A 22363-nucleotide genomic window follows, 5' to 3' on the forward strand; every position below is an offset into this window, starting at 1 on the left:
CTGTTGTACATGGAAACAGCTTTAACATCTGTTGGTCTACAGTTCAGTTTTTTGCCATCATTCTTCAACCAGCTTTGATGGGTGAGTAACATCATCGGAGGGACAGGTTGTCGTCACTGACAAAGGTTAAAGGATGTGTCAAACTCTCTGACCCCACCAGCTCTGGACCCAGACATCTATCTTGGGATAAAAGCCATGTTGGGATGTGGGCACCATCTGGGGACGGGTGGGGAACGTCTGCAGGGAATAGACAGGAAAATGTGGAAAATACCAACTGGGGCTCTTTCATGATTTGAGCCTTGCTGTCTCTGACGTGAAACATCCTGCATCCTCTGACCTGATACTGCAGTGCCCCAACAGTCATGTGATATCAGCAGTTCTTTTCTGAACCTGGTTCACCTCCTATTAGCCCAGCACATAAAAGCAAATCCGGCACAGATTTTATCTGAATTCAATACTTCTTTATCCCCCTTCTCAGAATAAATTCCTGAAGAGTTTGACTCTCATCCCCTCCTCGTCTTTGACAAGTTGCCCGTTGCTTGTGTAACAACACTAAGTCACATTAAGAAGCGGATTTTTGAACAGATAATGCTCACTTGAAATGACTGGGGCCTGAGCAAAGCTCCTTAAAACCAAGAAAAGTGCTTGCAGCAGATTTCAATAAGCAAAGATTTAAATGCACTGGGTCATGCATTGGCTTCCAGTATTATCTATTTCAAAGGTTACCACATCCATATAAGAAATTTAAAAAAGGTGCTTTGCAAAGACTTGGTAGGGACTGAAATATTTTTCAGTGATTACAGGAACAAATGTAATGATAGTGATGACATAATGGGGATCTGGAGGAAAAAGCTCCTTGTTAGGATATTTATTGGTTTTAGCCTCATAAGGGTAACTGTTGAGACCATTCAAGGAATCAAGGAACCCACTCAAGGATATCTAACTAATGTCTTATATGTTATAGTGCAAAAAAATATACTGACAGCAAACATTACCAATACATTTATAACTTCTGAGAGAAATCTGGCAGGCAAGAGGAAATAATACATCTATGATTTAAATAATAACATAAGAGTTGTCCCAAGACCAAAGGATGAAACACTGCCCACACACGGTCTAGCTGAGCAGTGCCCAACCTTTTTTTGTGCCATGGACGTGTTTAATGTCAGACAATATTGTCACGGACGGCCTTTAAGGTGTCGCGGATGAATACAACAAAATAAAATGACACGACCAAGACAAAAACTGTATCATTTTGTAAATATAATAATAAACGCGAAATCACGGTGTAATTGTGAAACTTTATTAGCAGCGTCCTCCTGAAATGCGCCAACGACATTGAGAGTAACATCCTCCTCTCTGCCCCTTAATGCTCTCTGGTTGCTATGGTAACGCGTACATATTTCTTTCAAAATAAGACGCACAACTACAACACGGGAAAAGACCCAGGGAAACCTAGTTAACGGTAAAAACCCTGAAAAAGATCAATTTCACACCCGAGCCTCAACTCTCACAGACCGGTCTGTGGCCCGGGGGTTGGGGACCACTGTTCTTGATGTCAAAGACATTTAATGTCGTGGGCCACACACAGCCCACTTTGATCTTAAGTGGGGCGGACATTGAAACTATAAATTAAATAAGTTAAACTACAGAAGAAGTTCCGATAGTTCGTTGCTCAGACTGTCCGCTAAAATAAAGAAATATTGGATACAAACATTGGATCTATATTAAAGAAACACTGAAACATTAATTCACTGAAAACGCTTTTTAGTAGTGGAAAAACTTGCTTTTTAAATGGTTTATCTGTTACTTAGTAGTAATATTGGGTTGTTTTTATCAGTATGAAGAGCTGTAAAACATATGAAAACATAGTTTAGATCACACTTTGCCCCATGAGGTTGAATTGAGGAAGTATTTAGGGATAAATTGGATTTTTTTTTTTTAAAAATCTTTCTGGATGAGTGAATAAGGATCCATGAGAGCAAAACTATTTTTTTTTCAAATTTTCTTGATGTTCAGCTGACAACTTTCAAAAAAGTGACAAAAGGGGAACTTTCAAATCTTTCACGTCCACTTTAAAACCTTCTCATATTGAGATTACCATTATCTTTCCAGTTTTAGGTCTCTCTTCAAACTCAAACAAATAAATATTATCTAAATTTAATAAATTTAATACCATTTAAAATCCCACGCAGCAGCTCTGCTTATTCAGCGGTGTCTCTGAGTCACCGCTTCTCCTGGTTTACGAACCGAACAACCATCGAGCCTCCAGGCAGCACTTGAGCCCGCCCACTGTGTGAGCTGAGGTGCAAAGCGATCCTCCAGCCTCAGAAGTCAGTAAATCAGTGCAATGCTGGCATTCGTGGTCCACCAACAGAAAATCCATCATAAAGTTTAAACATCCAGAGAGAGCTGCCAGGGCCGACAGATGCACACGGGCGTATACGCGATGATGGATACACGTGGACAGTGCAAGGAGACTGAGGAGCCACTGAGAGATGCCAAGAGTGAAGTCATAGCTACAACTTGAAGGTGAATTCAAAACAAAGTGGACTTCTTTTTACAGACTGTATAAACAAAAAAAAGAGAGGGAGAGAAGGAGGAAAAAATATGGCGAGAGGTGTTTCCACTGATTTCTCTGCAGCTCCTCGCCTCAGATTTACACAAAGACAAAACCCTCGGAGGCTTAAGAAGTTGGGAATCCTACGGTTTTCCTGTCATAACTCAACCAAAGTCTTCCAAGGACAAGAGTAAGCTGTGGGCTTACTGAGTGCACAGGTTAAGTAACATGCACACGCAACACTGATGTTATCCATTGTTTCTTGGGAAGATGATGGCAACCTTTCTGTATGTGATTAAAAAGCCTCTGAACCAGTTCCCTAGCTCTGCGCTCTGGAAACACTTCTTATCACTCAACTCGAGTCGAGAAGAGTCACCCCCGAGGATCTGACGATACAGGCTGTGAATCCACTTGAATCAAACAGACTGAGCTGACACAAGATGACACTGATGCAGAAACTTCACAGGGTCATTTATCAGTCAGCGCATTATAAATGCTGCATTCGTGACTTTCAAAAATATATTCTTAGTATTTACAGATAAGAGTATGTTTGGAACGCCGTAAATGCAACATGCAGCTGATCCGAGCAGAGTCGCCCAGAGCGTAAATGATTAAATAATAATTACACAAAAGAAAGGTTAGGAAAATCTGGTTATGTTTCGTGTCTCTGAAAGAAAAAAATATCAGAATATCTGATTTTTAAATCACGGCCTTAAATGACCTATAATATTGGTTGGACTTTAATAGTTAATAGTTTACTTTTTAAGAGTTCTATACCCAAATCACTCTCTTTGCTCCATGTGACTGTAACATGGCAAGAAAACATCACTACTGTGAATCCTGAGGAAAACTAAATCATCTTACAACTCAATGTGGTGAGAGGCTGTGTTTGATAAACAAGCTGAAGAAGCAATACAAAAAAGGGAACAGAATATCCTTCATATGATGTAGGATTAACTTGTGAAATGCTAAAGGAAACCAGATTTTCACTATGGAGACACATCAACACATTCAATGCCTCAAATGTTTTGCAGGAAAAACAGGAATAGCTGCACACAAACACTGAATATTGGTGCCACGTTCAAAGTCATTTAAAACACATTTTCATCCCCGTTGTGATGCTCGGTGTGAACTTCAGCAGGTCATCCTGACCTAAACGCGCTGAGTTGGTATCATGTGATTGATCTGATACTTCAACTGCTTGCGCTATCAAGCAGTTGAACGGGAGTACCCAATAAAGTGACCAGTGAGTGCATGTTGACCACAAAAACAGTGTTGCAAAGAAATGCCAAATGCTGTTGATGTCATTTAGAAAACAGTCTTTTCATCACAGTTTGTCCATCAGAGAGTGCATCCATATGTTGCTTTGTTTAACCATAACGTCTCCCACAAAGCCTGCACACAACAGATACCCATTACCTCAAAATTATAGACACCATTTAAAACATTTCCTTTTGTCTCTGAAGTATCTAAGTGTTTAAACAGCACTAGAAGAATAACTATCGCAACAGCACCAAAATTATGAACAGACAGATTAATGACAACTGAACCTGCAGCTGGAAGTGGTCAGCGTCACTCCGGTTATATAACACAGACCACGGGTGATGAGAGATTGCAGACTGTTTATGAGGACAGCCTGTAGGCGCTGGCACTCACTCGTGCATCACTGCTGCAGCCATGCACATGCACACAGACGCTGGAAGCCATGCACGTGCAGGAAAACGCTGAAGGCATCACCAGAGTTGATTATGATATAAAGTTTAAAGAATACAGGCTATTTTTGTTTTTGCTCATCTGTACTGAATCATGGCAAAGTGGGTGATTGACCACGATGTTAAACATTTGAGCTTGAACTAAACTCTGTGGTCACTGTAAACTGTACGGGTGCAACACATACAAACACACGTATACCCACTAAGTAACAATTTCAAGAAAACTAAAGCACGCTCAGTGACCAGCTTCCTCCAAAACCTCTTTTTGCACAAGACTGAAAGGATGTTTTTTAATGACGCTTATATGAACTATATGAACTGACTTCCTGTTGAAGCCAGGTCCAATAGGCACCAAGAGAAATAGAGCTTTTGTTAGTTTTGCATTGCATTTTTCAGCTCCTGATGTTTCCCTATTGATTTTACCCTGAAACACAATCTTTTCCTGAACCTCACTTAGTAGTTTTCTGTGTCTAAGCCCAACTATAGAGACAGTAACAAAACAAAAGTTAAAAACAACTAAAGCAAATCTCTTTAACGTCTCCTACCTCCTGATTCAGACTTCGTCTCTAATGCTGGAGTCACATTATGAAAAACATCCTGTTGTTGTCCTCAAGTCAACTTTTGTGTATCAAGATGGTGATAAAACAACAATAAGACCGAGTGAGCCCGATATCAGTTTCTAATTGATTAAGGTCAAGCTGTCAATTACAGCTGGACAGCGTGATTAACTGTGAAAAACAGGTAAAAATTGCAAATCCACAAACACAGAAATCCCCATTCCTCATAGCAGTTGCTGCAAGCAAGTGATTTAACTGACAAATGACATAAGTACTCAACATTTACCAATTACACAGCAATTATTTGCAAAGCTTAGCCAGTCTGTCTGATTGTAGTTAGTCCCAGTTAAACCACGATTGCTTGGAGACAGGTTGCCTCCCATCAGCTGACTATGTAATTGGGTTGTGATTACAAGTGGTTGCCAAAGGGTGACAGCAAAAAAAAATTAAATACAGTCTCTTTTCTAGTCTGACTTTTTCTAGTTGCAAGGAAGTTCAATTCAATTTTATTTTGTTTGTATAGCATCAAATCACAACAACAGTCACCCTCAAGATGCTTTATACCAGATGACCCCCTATGAGCAAGTACTTGGTGACAGTGGGAAGGAAAAACTCCCCTTTAATAGGAAGAAACCTCCAGCAGAACCAGGCTCAGGGAGCCTGCCGCGAGGACAAAAGATAAACACTTGCAGTCATTTTTTACTGTAATGTGACTGAGCTGAAAAATGGGATTCTTGGCACAGTCATCGCTGACGACGTCTGCCAAAGAACAACTTGTGAATACAGGAGACGTGCAAGTAGCTTCTGACAAAATGGCATTGTTACAGCGACCCTTTGTAGTGATCAAAGACATATTTATGACCTACTTTTTGAGTCTTAATAGGCAGAAAGAGCCTTGCATCTGATAGGAAGTTAGCATTATTTATCATTAATGTGAAAATTTTAGAGGAGACTTCTCCTTTAATGTCATGGGTCCTGTTGGGAAGTCAGACAAGTGCAGACGAGACAACATTTTGCAAAAAGTTTTCCCTCCTCCAAAATTCATTTGGCAGTCTATTATAATTGTCTGGAGTATAACTTATGAGAACTTTCCAAAATTTTGTCTGAGTCTAAAGGAACAACAGAGAAACTGCTGAACTAATAAAGCAAGACCAAAAGACAGCTCTGAAATACAGCGATGAAGATGATTTAAAACTTTAGCCAAGACTTTCCAAAGCCTCTGGAGGAAATCAAAACTCCTGCTGTCATGCAGTGATTAAATTTATTGAAGTTATTTGAGGTTATTTAATAGTACTTCAGCTATTACACAAATTTTATCAGCCTTTTGCAGCTCAACAGCCAGACTGTATTTCATTATATTACAGCTTAAGGTGGTCAAATTTGTGAGTTGGCAGGTTGACTTTGGCTTTTAGATGTTGTCATACATTTTTCTGTCTGAGATAAACTCAGAAGGCCAGATTGGATAGACATGGAGATCACGGTGAAACTAACGCAGCAAAGAAACTGGTGGTTGGTGTTGAAAAGCCGTACACATCACACCCTCACATTTCTCCACAGTTATCAGAAATCACTTGCCCTCCAGTTATACTCATGCCCAGTTAAATCATTAGTGGTATCACAGTAGCATGGGGCAAGCAGAACTCACTACCCCAAGTTGGAGGAGGAGCCCTGACAAGTCTGGAATGAAAAGTTTGTTTTAGTTTGCTTTTTTTTTTTTCAAAGTAATTAGTCAGAATTAAATTGCCTGAATAAATTGGTTGGGGACTGAACTTTGATTGGAAAACACAGTAGAGACTCTCATTTATCCCTTAAAGATGAAGCAAAATTCACCCGGCATTCAGACTTGCCTATATGGTTGTTGCCAGTTTATGTTATCCAGGTGACAGCTAATGTGCACCTTATCAAAAGAGAAAAGAAACTAAGGAGATGAGGAGAGGCCAAACTGTTGGAAGCCAGATGTTAACATCTTTCTTTAAAGGTGATCAAAGGATGACCGATAGCTAAACCATTCGTAACCTCTCAGCAGTCGATAAAGACAGTGGGAAAATGTCAGATATGAGACTATATCTTACAATAATCTTCAATAATTCACAAAAATCTGTTTCTCTGCTAGTTTGTTTCTTTGTCCCCCAACTGCTCCACCACAATCAGGAACTGAACATACAAACTTGGTACACAGGTACATCTTAGGCTCCTGAAAGTTTTTAACTACATCACATATTATTACATCATCAGGTTTCCTAGAAATCCTGTGACAACCGGCTGAAATATCCTGTTTTTAACACCTATTGAAAGTATTGTAACATCCAGTTTATATCCACAAAATTTTGTTATACAAGACACCATGTTTCCTAGCAACTATCTAAAAATGACCCATTTTTTCCATTTATGCGTCTACAACACTTTATAAAAGTATTATATCATTTTTATTTTAGAACAACATTTATATCCACGAAACATCAATTATATGTGATCATTTCAGATGTCATCATGTTTTCTGACATCTACCTATAGCAACAGGCTAAAATCGCTTGTACTTTTAAATTTATATAAGCACCTTACAAACCCATCAAATTATTTTCATTTCACAACCAACAGCACTAACAGACCAAACAACACTCGCGCTTGTGTATTAAATTTACAGAGTACAGCGTAATACCATGAAACTCTTGGCTGTAAATGTCAAAAACAGCCAAAAACACACCTGGTATGCGTTGGTTAAAATGACATTTGGTAGGTGGGGGAACAGTAGGGGCAAGTTTAATGGTGCAGCATGAAAAAGTTGTCTCAACTTGTGAGTTCTAGTAGATTTGTTTTCAGTAGATTTGTGCAAAAAAGGCTTTGATCAGCTCACCTGCGCTGATGTTGGTGCTCTGAAGGTTCACTGATCTTTATGGATTTAGCCAGCTGCAGTATATAAGCAGATGTTACATGAGCTGTTATGGTTGCTTTCCATAATGTCTACCTTCAAAACACCAGCATTGCAGCTGCCAAGAGGCTAATGACCTCTGCATTACTGGGTTGCTACATCCATCTTTTCTATTGTTTGTCACTATTTGTCACTGCCCCCTTTATGCTTTCAATTTCATTTTCATGAGTTTACACTTATATCAAGTGGTGTCCATTAGTCAGCAGGAAGCGCAATGCAGTGCACACATAGGTCTGAGCAAATACAAACAACACATAAAAACTACAGCAGGATAGGAGGTAAGTTTTGGTGATATAGTGAGGATAGTGAAGACAGAGGAAAAGAGAGAGAGAAAGAAACAACAAAAAGGCCTAAAAGAGCCCAAACTGTTAAAATACTCCAGAAATCCTTAAATTCTTACTCTGTCTTTGAATCTGAATGTTTTGTTTATGTATAGATAAGATTTTTTTCCTTATTAATTCTTGTGTTCTCTTCTCTAACACTTTTTCTTATCAACTCTGTTTTTCTTTAAATCTCCGTGGGTGATGTGACTAAGGCTATTATCGTAATCGAAAAAACTAAAAGCCTTAATGTCAACAGAGTAAGTCTGACTGAAGCACACGCGCTTAATATTTAAAATTTAAAAAGCTTACTGGAGTCGTTCAGCTTGCAGGCCAAAAGTCAGACCGAGAATTGTCTTGTCAATTTTGCTTGATAAAGTCAGACAGGAAGCACGGCGAGATAGCCATCGTTTCTGAACAAGTAGGAACTAAGAAGCGATGATGGTTGCGTGTGGTTGTGGTTGAATGCTGGTGTCAGCAAGAAAAGCTAGAAACAGCCATCTGCAGCCTGAGGTTCTTGTGCAACTTGATTATGAAGGCGTGGCTGCGCGTGCACTTGATTGATTGCGGTAAATGAGGGAGGTGTTTCCTCTTGAAATTCAAAAATCATTAAACAAAAATGGGGGAGGCAGGAAAACATATGGAGGCACATCTGGGGCACATTCGCAACTGAAATAGGTGTTTGCTGTGTTTTTAATACCTATAAACTTCAACCAAGGCTCCAAGGGTCAACTTTCCAATCCATGAATGACTGAAAATTTCAACCCAATTTCAGTTTAACAAGTATTTCTCCTCTATAACTGAAAGAAGGGCCGCAAGCTTCATTTTTCCACGTTATATTTCGATAAAATGCTTCTCGGACTGAGACTGCTTCCTAAACTGGTGAGCCAAATCCCCCCTAAACTCAGATTTAAGGTGAGCTCTGAGCAGCTATCAACTCCCTGCAGATAAGCTTCAACCTCTGAATGCGTGTCACTCGCCACAGCAACGCTCAGGCGTTCAAGAGAAATATCTCAGGCCACAGACTCATGAGAGGTGTTCACATTTTCATCTTATTGCAAAAACAAACACAAAAGACCCGATTTATCATTCAAGTATGAAGACATTAAGAGCAAAAATAAGAATCTTTCATACTCCAGACCATTTTTTTCTTTTTTTGTCCAAGATAATCAATCAAAACGTGTTAAACACAAATAGTTTAGAACCTCAAAGGAAAACTCCAAATAGAATAAATGAAAGTTTTCTCTTTGCTTTTTAACCAAGTTAGCAACAGTTGCAAACCTTCACCAGCCTGATAACGAGCTTCTGCTTCTGATGAAGAAGTCAAAGCTCCAGTTGACACGTGGGGCCAAATCCCCAACGCTTTAAAGGGATTTGGCCACTTTGTGGAGCTAATAACACGCCAGAGTGGGATTCACAAATCAAGAAGACAAGCACAAAATATGATTGAGCCGTGCACGTATCCGTGACTGGTGCGGCGGTGAAGCGAGTCAGAGGCAGATGGGGTAACGACAGGCAGACAGGCTATGCTAGTAGGGAAACGAGAGATGGCAGATGGACAGATGCAGATATGCTAGTGTGAGAGGGAAGTGATGCAGCTGTCTGGTAATGTCTGAGAGGCAGGAAAAGCAGGCATGGAGAAATATATTTGGACTATTAACTTTTAAGATTTAGCTGGACCTGGTTTTTGCCTGCTGAAGCCAAGTGATGCTCCAAAGCAGATGGCAGAGGCCCTCGGTTTTCAAGTCGTAAAGAAATGATCAACGATCATTTCGCCCACGCTCTCGCAATTCACACATCTGCAGTTTCGTAATTGCCACTGAAATCAGTGCAGCTCAAACTCTCTTTTGCAGTCAGAGGCACTTTGGCAGGTTTGCGCTTCTGGTTTGCCAGTTAAATTTAAGGCAAGTCAAAACTCTGTGTAATCTGGAGTATTTCGCCAAACGCTGAAACCATCAACATTTTTTCTTGTGGGAGAAAAACAAGATATGAGTGTTTTTCCAGTCTTCGAGCTAAGAGGCATTGATGTGAAGCAACACTGATAAAAAACAAACAAACCCAAACATCTTAAACTACTGATTGTGAACCAGTGATCCAACCAGTGATCCCAATCTGAATATGATGCCAACTCCTCGGTTTGGTGTTAAAATACGTTATGGTAAATGGAGCAGGATAACAGAAATGAAAAGAGTCACCTGCACCATGTCTTCTTTCAGCTCAGCATGAGTCTGTACTGCAAAGCACTGCTACTTAACTACGTATGTTTCTCCCCCACCTGCTCCAGGTTCAGAGCCTGGGTCAATACCCTGTGCTCTTTTGGATGACCTTGAGTTATTCCCTGGCAGTTTTTGAGGGGTAAAAGTGTATGCCGCCTTGCTGGGGGAGGCTGCAAACACTGTGGAGTGACAATGCCATTCAGGATGGCTGAGCACGGTCTGCGCAATGGTTAAGGGATTGGTGCATGTTACAGTAACATCCGCATGACTGCAAAGACCTGAGGGTAACCCCAGCAAGTCGTCACATATTAATGAAATGATTGCTCGCGTCACCTGTTAAGTAGTTTTAATGTGTTATTTACAAAATACAAGCTGTGAGTCGGAGTCTCCATGGTGATGTTTGCAGATTACATTATGGTCTATAGTGAGAGAAGGTGGATGAGTTTAAATAGCTGGGGTCAACCACCCAAAGCAACAGACAGTGCACAAGAGAGAGGAAGGAGAGAGCAGGCAGGGTGGAGTGGGTGAAGACGAGTGTCGGGAGTGACTTGTAAGATAGTGGACATATTGGACAAAGGATGCAAAGTATCCAAAAGAAGAAGAAGAAGAAGAAGAAGAAGAAGAAGAAGAAGAAGAAGAAGAAGAAGGAGAAGAAGAAGAAGAAGAAGAAGAAGAAGAAAAATGACCTTCTGGGGAATATATGTAGCTCTTTATGTACTAAATACTTCACTTTGTAAAGCTGTTTGCGTACTTTTTCAAGTATCTATTTACTTCTGGTCAGGGAGCATACACATACACAGACTATTACATCATCATTATATTAAAGTTATGAGTCACAAAGACATATTAATGACCTGAAAGATACTAAAAAGTCCATAGTGCTGACCAACGGAGGATATTGATGCTGATTGTGCTTTGCTGCTATTAAGTTTCCTTAAACTAAAACACGCTGCTGTGCCATTAATTATCCTAATCTGAACCAAGTTGCACTGCATTACACAGAGTTGTAGCAGGCTGCAGGATGCCTGCAGTGACTAAAATGTTTGTGTTGCACTGTGTGAAAGAAAAATGTAACGACCGGGATGAATGAAATAAAGCACTTTGTACTTAAGCATGCGGGATTGCATAACTAATAGTAAATAATTAGGTGGACTATCAGGAAAAAGATAATCAACCACTTGATACATGCATGGAGGTCAAAGTAGACATTTAAACATTAAAGTAACGTCATAAAAATATTTTGCCTTTATTGTCTGCAGTGACATAACATGACATATTTTCCTTGTCATGCCACTGAGACTGTTTTTCTCTGCTTGTAGAACAGATAATGAAGGCTTATTTTAGTCGAAGAGCCAAGGAACAACTGATATAATTATTAATTTTTTGAAACCACAGCTATGAAACTGACAGAGGTGGAGACTTCATGCATTTCCAAAATTTTCAGGCCAAGAAAGAAACATTTCACAAATGAATAATTTTACAGGAATGATGGATTTGGGCGTTACTGCAAGGGAGAAATATTTGGGAATGCTGGAAGAACAAGTTCAGCCGAGTTTAATGATAGCGCAATAACAACACAGATGATAAAGAAGGAGCAGCAGCGGGGGGGGGCATGTGATCGATTAAAAAACAAAAACAACTAAAAGGCCTTCAACAATGCTCTCTAATCTCTGACTGCACATCTTGCTCCTTTACAGCTGCACCATGCAAAGAGGAGTTTAAAAGGTGAGTGCCTGCAGCAAACACACACACAGTTAGAGAGGTCCATGTGCGTTACCTACCACATAGTAGAAATGCATGTCTGCGCGCACAGGTCGGTCTCATAAGTGCTGGAAGCGTGCAGGTGAGCGGCGTCCATCCAGCAGCGGCATTAGCCAGCAGTGCGCGTCTGTCCCAGGTACAGATACTCCAAACTGGATGCTTCTGCTCCCCTTCCTCTTTCCCAATGTTGCTCCTGACCCCTCTCTCTTTCTCTCTTCCCTCCTGCACTTGACGTTTACTCCTCCCCCTCCTTGTTTTTCTCCTCCCCACATGACTTCAGTGCCTCCCCCTCTCTCTTTCTCTCTCTTTTTTTTTGGTTCCACTTCCTCTCTTTTCTTTTTTTCTTTCATCGCTTTTCCAGTGTAATTACTTCCCCGCCCCCAATCCACCACCTTTATTTTCTATCTTTCTTTTTTCCAGCATCATTATTTAATTTTCTTTTTCAGATCATGTGTCATTTTTTTTAACAGTTTTGTAAATGTTTTAGTCAGTAAAGCAGGGGGAGAAGTCGCTCTGTCTCTCTGGGCGTCTCTGTGCTGATTGCAGATTGGTGTCAGTTCTTCCTGTGTGTGTGTGTGTGTGTGTGTGTGTGTGTGTGTGTGTGTGTGTGTGTGTGTCATAGATAACACGGCGTGCTCTCCGCTGTCAGAAACAGGAAGAATGGAGCTCTGTAGTTTGGCCCTGATGAGAGAGCCTTCCCCTCCGTGTGTGTGCGCACTGGCGAGCCTATCCTTGTGAGGACCGCACTGAGTGTTTTTGACCATGGAGGTGAGGACAGTTTGTGGGACATCTTCAAAGGCCCACCTCCTACATCATTCCCTCTCTCACCTGAAGAACGCTGGGAGCACTGTGAGAAAGGATACTCCATGGATCTACCTCAACGACCGACCACAGTATGTGATAACTCAGGGCTGTGTGTCGGACAGGGTCGTCTGCAGTACGGTCATTCCTGTTGGAAAACAGAGAGTCCGCAGGTCTTTTCTTCCTACTGCTGTCAGACTCCACAAGAAAAAGTTTGCAGCTGAGCAAACACACACATCTACACATGTGCAATAAAACTAAGTGTATTTTTTTCTGACAGTGTAGTATTTTATTATATTGTATATAGTATGTTATTCTTTTTCCTATTCCACTGTTTTTCTTTAATTTTGCTGCTATAACTTTGCACTGTCTACTTTCTGCTGTGACAACAATTTTCCCACGTGTTTGACTAATAAAGGTTTATCTATCTATGTATCTATTTAAAAAACACATCTTTAGAAAGTAAAGAGAGTATTTCTCTGTATTTGAATTAAAAAGGGAAAATGTGCTAAAATCAAATCTAATTGAAGTAAAATTACATAAAGATTCTAGATTCTTTATGTCACGTGCATAGTCATACGAGTACAACACAAAGTGAAATGTGTCCTGAACTGCTCCTTTGACTGTGCAAAAAAAGACTAATACAATAAGTAAATTAAATTTTAAAAAATTGAAATTTTAAATTAAAAATCTGAAAATGTACATTGTGCGAGTGGAATGTTAAAGTGTCTTGTGCCATGTTAGCACAGCAATGTGTTGACAGCACCCTCTCCACTGGAGCTCTATTGATGATAAGAAGCTTGTACACTTGGTGCTTACTCCTTCTGAAGTCCACCACCAGCTCCTTGGTCTTGCAGACATTCAGCTGTTGTCCTGACACCACGATGCCAGGTTCTTCACCTCGTCCATGTAGGCCGCCTCACAACAATATGGCTCCCCTCGTGGCAGACATGTTTGCGACATGCTCCCGACACCAACTTTATTAATTTTTTATTCTAGTGTTAATGAGTGTGGCACGCAAGACCAAAGCACGGCACGAGAGGCAGGCTACATGCTTAAGTAAAGACTAGAGCCACATGACCACACCACACCACACCCTGGATCCACACCTGGAGCCAATGAAGCTGGCTGCATATAAGACCAGCACACACAGCTAACCTTCCCCAGACTGTTTGCTAACCAGTTGATTCCACAGATACTTTACTCCTCTGCTATTTAAAATATTTTGCACATAAGGATGCTGGCACCGTTTTTACTCACACCTGCCTGCCTACCCTACCTCCTCTGGATCTCTGGACCATTCTCACCTTCAAACTCACCTGGACCTCCACAGTCTTGCTTCCCCCCCTCCCGTGTGCCTCTGTCTGCAACCAATTCCACTGCCCACCAGCTTGCAAACTCCTATTTCCCCCGGTCCTCCATGCTCCTAGCTTCCAGACTCCAGAAGACCGAAGCCAGGATGTAGGACCCAAATGCAGGTCTAGGAGACTGAATGACAAACTAAAGGCAGCAGCTTTATTGCTGGAGAAAAACTTTAACATGAAATACAGGAAAGCTAAACTAGACACACAAACACCAAACTCAAACTAGAAAACTGGGAAACTAGAAACACGGAGGGAAAACGCAGCACGGTGAGGGTACAATGCGACAACAGTGATGAACCATGATGAACTCAAAGATGAATAATAATACAAAACACTGGGTGTTAGGATGCCTGGGTCGTTGACCCAGGGTATTTGAGTTTATTATATTATTTATACTTTTTAGTCTTTGGTTTCTTTGAGTTCTGTCTTATGGTTTATGTCTCTGTCTTCTTTAGTTGCTCTGTCTCCCCTATCACCTGTATCCCCTTGTCTAGTTCGCGTCTCTGTGTATCCTTAGTTCCTATATCCCCGTGTTCAGTCAGTGTTTGTGTCTGCCCTGGTCCCACGTCTCTGTTCCCTCTGTAGTGCCTGCATGTGAGTCTGTGTTATGTGTTTTACTTTGAAGGTCTCCGTCTTTTCTCAGTGTGTTCAGTTTACGCTTCCTTTTGTCTCGTCAGTTCTGATTTGCCCCAGCTGTGTTTCCCTCCTGTTACCCATTCCCTGATTGCTCCCTCTGTGTATTTAAGCCCTGTGTTTCTCTGTGTCCGTGTCGTGATCTACCATTTTCTTAGCTGTGTGTTCTGTCATTTCTCTAGTTTAAGTTTGTTTTGAGTTTTTTCAGTTTTGTTATATTTTGAGTATTAAATTAAAGCCTTTTTTGAGTTCACGTCTGTCTCCGGAGTCTGCACCTTGGGTCCTATTCCTGCCTGCACACAGCCACACCTAACAGAAGATCGCGACCGAAACAGGACCGTTACACAACTAGTTTGTTTTATTACAGCAGTTTGATTTTTAAACATGATTCATTATTTCAACAATATATTTATTGTTGTCATAAACAGACAAGAAGACAACAACAAACTGCTCCACCCAATCAACACATGTCAGTCCAAACTAAATTATCTCCATTTACACACATCAAATAGAAACTTGAATCACTTGTAATGATTAGCGATCTGATAGAATTTCAAATCGAGTTTGGGGAGTCATTCAGTGAGAAGCAGTGAAATGATTTCCCATGTGAAAAGGTGGACAGCAGAAACAGAAAGAAACAGTGAAACAAAGAGCTTTGGAACAACGAGGCAGCAGGAGGACAGCTGCAGTTTAACAGCTTCGAATCACTGACAGGAAACAACATTAGAAATCTCATCATCCTCAACTCATCTGCTCCACTGACACCTTCATCGGACCCACCTTCACTTTACCAGCCACAGTTTCAAAATATGGAAAAATCCTTTGACTGAAAGTGTGTGTGAAGGTGTGTATGTGTGTGCTAGTATCAGGATCAGAGAACGACAGCTTTCCTCTGCTCCAGTCCAGATTCACTCTGATCCTCTGGGGCTTCTTTTCTACTGAGAGAACCGTCTCTGCTGATGGAGACGATGCTGAGTATTCACCTCGATAGAACCAAATTATCCATAATCCAGAGTCTATGTCTCCCTTCCTCTCCACAGACTCTTCTGACACACCCAGTATCCACCCTGTACTCTCTCCAACCTCAACATCCCAGCTGTGAGTCCCTGAGTTAAAGCCCTCCGAGCCAAGGACAGAGCAGGAGTAATCAAACCTCTCTGGATTATCGGGAAGCTGCTGCCTCTCTCCTTCTCGTCTCACACTGGTCACATCTTCAGACAGGATGAGCTCTGGATGAGCAGTGTTTGGGTCCAGAATGATAGGAGTGTAGGAGACCACGTCCTTCATGTTGATCCAGATGTTGAAGGTCAGGTTGCCCAGGTGTTTGGCCTGGTCTATCAGAGCTCCTGAGGGTAGCTGTGGATCATCCAGCAGGGGGCAGCGCTGGACTCTTTCCACTGCAGTCTTGTAGCTGCACAGGAATGAGATGTCTTCAGCTCTCAGCTCCTCCTCTGTGGCTCTGATTGTGTCTGAAAGAGCTGCTATGTCTCTGCTCAGAGCCTCCATCTTCTCCTTCATCATCCCACTCTTCTGCTCCTCTTCCTCCCTCAGTGCATCCAGCCTGGCCTCCTCTTCCTCTGCTAGAAACAGGTGAAGCTTCTTAAACTTCTCCTTAATCTGCCTCTCTGTGTGTCGGGCCTGGACCTTAATGTGTTCTGCTGTTTGATCAAACTTCACTTGAACTTCTTCACAAACCTTTAATTTCTTCTTTAAGGGCTCCAAAGTTTCCTGAAGTTCTTTCTTGTGTTGTCGTGCAGCTTCATCAATGGGTCTGAATCTGTGGTTGGTGTGTTTTTCCGAGTCTCTGCAGACGACACACACTGGCTGCTGATGGTCCAGACAGAAGAGTTTGAGTTTCTCAGAGTGCAGAGTGCAGAGAGCCTCTGAAGCTCTCCGAACTCTCTCCTGTAAGAATGACTCACACAGGTTCTTTAAAGCTCGGTTTAAAGGAGGATCATACACTGATATTTTCTTACAAAATGGACACTCATGTATTGGTCTCTCTCTCCACCATCTCTTCAGACAGTCTTTACAGAAGCTGTGGCTGCATGACAGAAGAACAGGATCTCTGAAGACCTCCTGACAGACTGAACAGCAGAGATCCTCCTCTGATCTGGAAGCCATGAAGTCTGTGAGTGAAGCTGAAAACAGCAGACAGGAAGTACAGTCAGTCCCGGCTCCCTCCCTCCTCTGCGAACTTCACTGAAACTTCCTTTGAGTCGTGTTTTTGGTCAAACTCAAATTCAGTGTGTGGAGCGTCAGCAGTTCGAGGCAGCAGTGTTGGAGTTTTCCACTTTCCTCTCCTGTAGCTGGACTCACTCAGATCAGAGGAAGCTGCTAGTTCGGTCCATACTTAGTCCTCTGTGCGTCTCTTTTTGCTGAGGAAGAAGAACAATCGGTTTCCTAGTTTGCTTCACGCAAGTTAGATAAGGAGAAAAATGTTGCTTCACTTGTAATGCTTCATTCCAGATGTCAAATGTCATCCTGCCATTTGCTAAAAAGCTGTAAAACAGGTTTTCCTCCATTTCAGTTGGACAGGTCACAAAATGAAAACTTTTCTAAAACTTATAGCCGCTACATCACACATAAACGAGAACGTGTTTCATTCCAGAGATCAGTTGTTTACCTGCCAGCAACTGTAAAACAGGTCACAGTAGTCGCACAGGTCCCTCAGCGGTGCAGCTGTTTGACATGCTCTATTTTAGTCTTTGTTCTGGTTATTTGTTAGGTTCCCCAGCAGCGAGAGCGTAATGCATTCACACTGTCATGGGCCTGGGTCCCCAGACCAAGGGCTCATGTGTTTTTGTGGACTTGTTTATTTTTTTGAGCTGTCATGTTGATGTCCCTCTTTTCCCCTTTTACTGGTGTGTGTGTATGTGTGTGCAGAAAGTGGCCACACAAGGCAGAGCAGAGGGGGGATGCAATCAGGTTCGAGTACACTGTTATGAGTAATCACTTTACCATGCCAGCTTAACACACAGGACTTCCATTCATTTATTAGCCCAACCTTAAACCCAGTCTTCATCCTAAAAGAGATTTATGTTCTTGGTTGTTGCTGCTTGTCTCCAGATGTGATCACTTTCATGCAAAAGTTTTCATGCAAAGAACGTGAACCTAAAACGTATCATTAATGATTTCATTTAAAGAAAACAATAAATCAGTTACATAAAATGAATCTCAGTAACATTTCAACACAAAAAAATGTACAAATGTATGTTTGTAAATTGTATGTTTATGTATATACGATGTATATTTTTATGTATAAATGTACTGATATACAACTCCATTGATTTATTTTAAATACAATTAATAATAAATGTAATAATAAAATTTAATTACATTTACAAAGAAAGAATTACATTTTTGCTACTTTATTCTTTAAATCTGAGCTCGAAACACTGGGGCAGCTTAGAACTGTAGACTGCACTTATCTGGTTTAACCACTAGATGGCTCTAGACTACAACAAGTAAACAGCAGTGCTACGATGGGGAGTGTGTGCCTAAATTGGAAGGTTGCTGTGAAGTTTTCATCGGTATGAACCAGCCGTGACGGCCCATTTGAATCTGCACAGAAACTTGTACTTTTCTTAAGACAACTAATGTCAGCTACTGGTCTTAGTTTTAATCCTTTAAACGAGTCATAAAGCTCCTGGACCATAAAGGAAATGCCCATGCAATGTTTAGACTCTAATTGGTTCTTACAAAGATAGCAATATCAGCGGCAGAGGAAAGTAATTAGGCAAGATTGCCTTTGGAGTGAACACTGCCTCTCGTAGTGGAGCTAATTATGAAAACAACCTGCAGCTACAACTGCTTTCACATCCTCGATGGAAACTCAAGTTAAGACTCACCCCAGGCTACAAACCTTCGTGCTGAACCAAAAAGCATCCGAGGCGCTGATCGGGATTTACATGTCAAAGGAAGGAGTCAGTCAAAAATCCTCCAAATCAACTTCAAAGATTACAAATCTTTGATCAACATATTAAAGAGTGTTAAGGGTTTTTTCCTTTTCATCAACAGACAATTAATCACAATTAATTTGCTGTTGCTCTTTTTTCTCTAGGATCCAACAGGATTTATCAGTTTGATTTTAATCAGTTGTTATGAAACCAAAAGACGGAAAGCTCTGTCTGATGTTAACATGTAGACTTTTGTTATTGTCACTACTTTCTTACACGTGTTTTGTAAAGACTAATTAAATTCTGGCCTTCTTTTCTGGTCAGATCTACCCAAAGAGGCTGAAAATCAAAATGGCTTTACTAGATGATGAAAACTTTCATTTAATGCTTTCCTACACTTCAGTGGATTCGGTGTCTGTAACCTAAGCTAACCTAAATGTTAAAGGAAGACTTAGGCAGCAACAAGATGGCAGTTTTTTTTAATTTATTGAATACTTTAAATAGTTAGATACTTTTTCTCTATAAAATCATGATGCACTGTTAGCTGCATTCCTCCTGACAATAATCAATGTAGAAGTAACAAATCTATTGATTTCTTTTTTAGTATCACTCCAGGACAGGATGTTTTTAATTTTGTCAATATAAAAATTTTATAGAAGGCAAGCCTAGAGATGTAGTTGAGCATGACTATGAGGTTTTTCCTATTAGCACAGAGGACAAGGTAATGTCATCTGGGATAAGAAGTTGGAGTTTAGGTTTATTTTCCTTTGGTTTTATGACAGCCGGAGAGCAATTCTTTTTGGTGTCACATCAGGATGCGCAATCTGACAAACATGTGGAGCTACATGCTAGGTTGACAAAGGAGCAGTCAAATGTAGCTTTTAAAAAAGTAGCATTAATTAATTAGTATTTTGAGGCCTTTCACAGTATCATAAACCAACTGATTTTTGTCATCAGACTATGAAGTTGGAAATCATTTGCAAAGCCATAAATGTAGTATTTTTAGAATCCTGCCTCGTAACGTTTCGGCCTTAGCAAAGAACCCCGAGGAACTCCATACTTTTTTACCAGTTTACCATTTAATACTGTATTTTCATGATGTGCAGGTATATAGAGGTACTTCATGCCTTCCTTTTCCTTGGCCATCCATATTGTATTTGCCAATATATACACAATGAGCAGAATATGGGGAAAATAAAGGCACAACCAAGGCCTTAATGATAATGATTACCTATTAACATTTAGATATTTTTAAAGGTATAGAAGTCAAATCAAGTTTATGGGTTTCTAAATCAGTAAGAAGCAAAATCCAGTCTGTTTTAATATAATTAAAAGTGTCCTGTTATGTAAGAACGTTATTTTCTCCCTAAAACAGCTTCTGCTTCATAAACACACATAGTAATTAAATACCCTATATAAGTAGCTAATGATTAAACTTTGGATCAGAAGGCTCTATTTCCCGTGCGGTGCTTCTCTGTGTAGACAGAAACAACCAATTAACAGAAGAGCTGGTGCTCCAGCAGACACAGCTCAGAGATATGAGAGTGTAACCTTGAAAGCTACTACAGCAGGAGGGAAAGCATACAAACAACACAGTTTTTTTTTAAGCAAGAAAAATAATTTATTTATAATGATATAATAATAATTTCATCACATTGGCATTGCAGAGCTGCAGAAGGAAGCGTTTGTGTGAGACGCCACCTCGCAGCAACAGATTACACCATTGGATGGGGCAAGAAAACAGGGGTTATTCAATACATACATGGAATATTCCTTTAAATATGTATTTTTCAACGAGGAATAACAAAAATAGAATAATTCCAATATCTCTGTCTGTCTCTCTTTCTCTAGGTCTCTCTAATTATCATCTCTGTGTCTTTATAAGCTGCCTGTACAGCCCCCAGTACTGGGGTTTAAATTGGGTTTGAGGGGGTTGTTTATCTCACTTTGCTTGGGGAGTAAAGCGGATGGAGTTTATCAGTGATGGACTTTATGGGCTGTTTGTCCACTCCAAGTACTAAAACACAGTAAACTTCACCCATCTGTCACTCCTGAAGCAAACACAACAAAGTCTTTTGGCCCAAATCTGCAGCCACAGCATCTCTCTATTTCTTATTGTTACTCTCAATCGCTTGCTCATAAAGCCGAGACTGTTCAAAAATAGAACAAAGTCCTGATATTTTTATGTGATAATGTGATTTACTGAAGTAGCTTAATATATATCTCAAAGAGGTAGCAGCAAAGTGTTTTTATTTCTACCCACTGTAAACTATAAAGCATTTATTTATTAATTTGTTGACAATATTGGGATTGTAAACTCACACTGCTGTTGATTTTTTCTTAAAAAGATGTCTCTGTGTGTACAGCTGAGCTCTGATTGTATCTTTAAGACCTTGACCTCTCTGCTAAGCAATACTTTTGATCCATTTCCAGATGTTTACTTTGAAGGCTAGCAACCACACTGACTATTGACTAGGTATTTAAATGATGTGACTCAAACTCTTTACAAAACATGGACATTAATGTCAGAAAAATGAAGGTGATGCAGAAGTGCCTTAATCCTGCATTATATCTGAAGGCCACCAGAGGGCGATAGCTGCGATTGTTACAAAAAAAACTATTGGTCCTATAGAAATCTATGGGGAAACGGCTCAGTCTTCAGCTCTGTAAACACACTGAGTTTATGAGCTCAGTCACTCATTTTCAGTCAAGAGGTCTCACAATGACTATCCACATATTATCGGCAGTCATCTCAGTACGCCAGAGAGTTTATTAGGATATATTTTAAAATTTTAATTGTCTGGTTTATGTGGCAGATATCCGATGGTTTCCCATACAACGAATAAAAAATGGATGTAGCTGATGTAACATCACCCGTTGGATTTTGAAGGCTTTAAGCTAGCATTTGATCATTATCAGCTAAGATATCAGCTAGCTAGCCTGGTTAAGCTGTAATTGTTAACTAGAGGGCAATTTATATATTTGATAAATAGTGCAAATATAATAATATAATAATAGACAAATAAAATACTATCATTGCAGTTACGAAACGTGTTGAACTAACATCAAGCCTCAAGTGGCCGTTAGAGGAACTGCAGTTTTTATCACTTCTGCTTGGCTTCATTTTTCAGTGCTGGATTTTACTTGATAGGAGATGGGATTAAAGCATTAAACGGAGGAGGGGGAGAAACAGCAATGACAGAAATGGGTTTGGGTTTTCTTATAATTATTATACAAATTACATTTCTTAGTCCTGCAGATGAGCTGCGGTCAACTTTGTGCTGGTGGGGATTGTGTTATTTGTTTATTCTGGTCTTGCACTGGCTCTCACTGGTAGCAGCTGTACTCATAAAGTACTTAACAAATGAATGTCATCAAATTTTATTTTGTAGCTTATTTGGATAAAGTGTGATCTTTCCTTTTGCCTATGAGGAAATTATCCTTGCCTGAACTCCCGCTCTCTCAACTTAACTTCCAAATTTTCGGCGCTGCTTTTTATTTACGTTTCCTAGCAACTGGTTCCTGTTTGGCTGCTCGATATCTGCAGAGGCATGAAATGTAAAAATTACACCAAATTAATTAGCGAGCTATTGCAGCGCCTTCCTCCTTCC

At 40.4% G+C, this 22363-nt stretch overlaps 2 protein-coding genes across 3 annotated transcripts in view; both read right to left on the minus strand.

The window, feature by feature from the left end:
- Nucleotides 1–12323, minus strand: part of arhgap36 (Rho GTPase activating protein 36) — an 81361-nt gene extending 69038 nt beyond the window's left edge. Inside the window, exon 1 of one of the 2 annotated variants that reach the window (XM_082528261.1) lies at nucleotides 12076–12323. In XM_082528261.1, coding sequence (XP_082384387.1) covers nucleotides 12076–12093 — 18 coding nt within the window. In that variant the 5' untranslated portion in view covers nucleotides 12094–12323. Of the gene's footprint in view, nucleotides 1–8390; nucleotides 8470–12075 lie in introns of those variants that run through there. The other variant, XM_082528263.1, reaches the window with a different exon arrangement.
- Nucleotides 12324–15262: 2939 nt separating this feature from the next.
- LOC309703456 (nuclear factor 7, ovary-like) lies at nucleotides 15263–17316 on the minus strand. Its single transcript, XM_082528265.1, has one exon. It carries the CDS (start codon nucleotides 16975–16977, stop codon nucleotides 15595–15597), a length of 1383 nt encoding a protein of 460 aa, XP_082384391.1. The 5' UTR covers nucleotides 16978–17316; the 3' UTR covers nucleotides 15263–15594.
- Between the last annotated feature and the right edge of the window lie 5047 nt (nucleotides 17317–22363).

Source organism: Aulonocara stuartgranti (genome assembly GCF_965226115.1).
Source record: "Aulonocara stuartgranti genome assembly, chromosome: 3".
Lineage (NCBI taxonomy): Eukaryota > Metazoa > Chordata > Actinopteri > Cichliformes > Cichlidae > Aulonocara > Aulonocara stuartgranti.

Bases quoted from the DNA above. Each gene is read 5' to 3' on its own strand.
- LOC309703456 (XM_082528265.1), bottom strand. From the start codon at position 16,977: ATGGCTTCCAGATCAGAGGAGGATCTCTGCTGTTCAGTCTGTCAGGAG.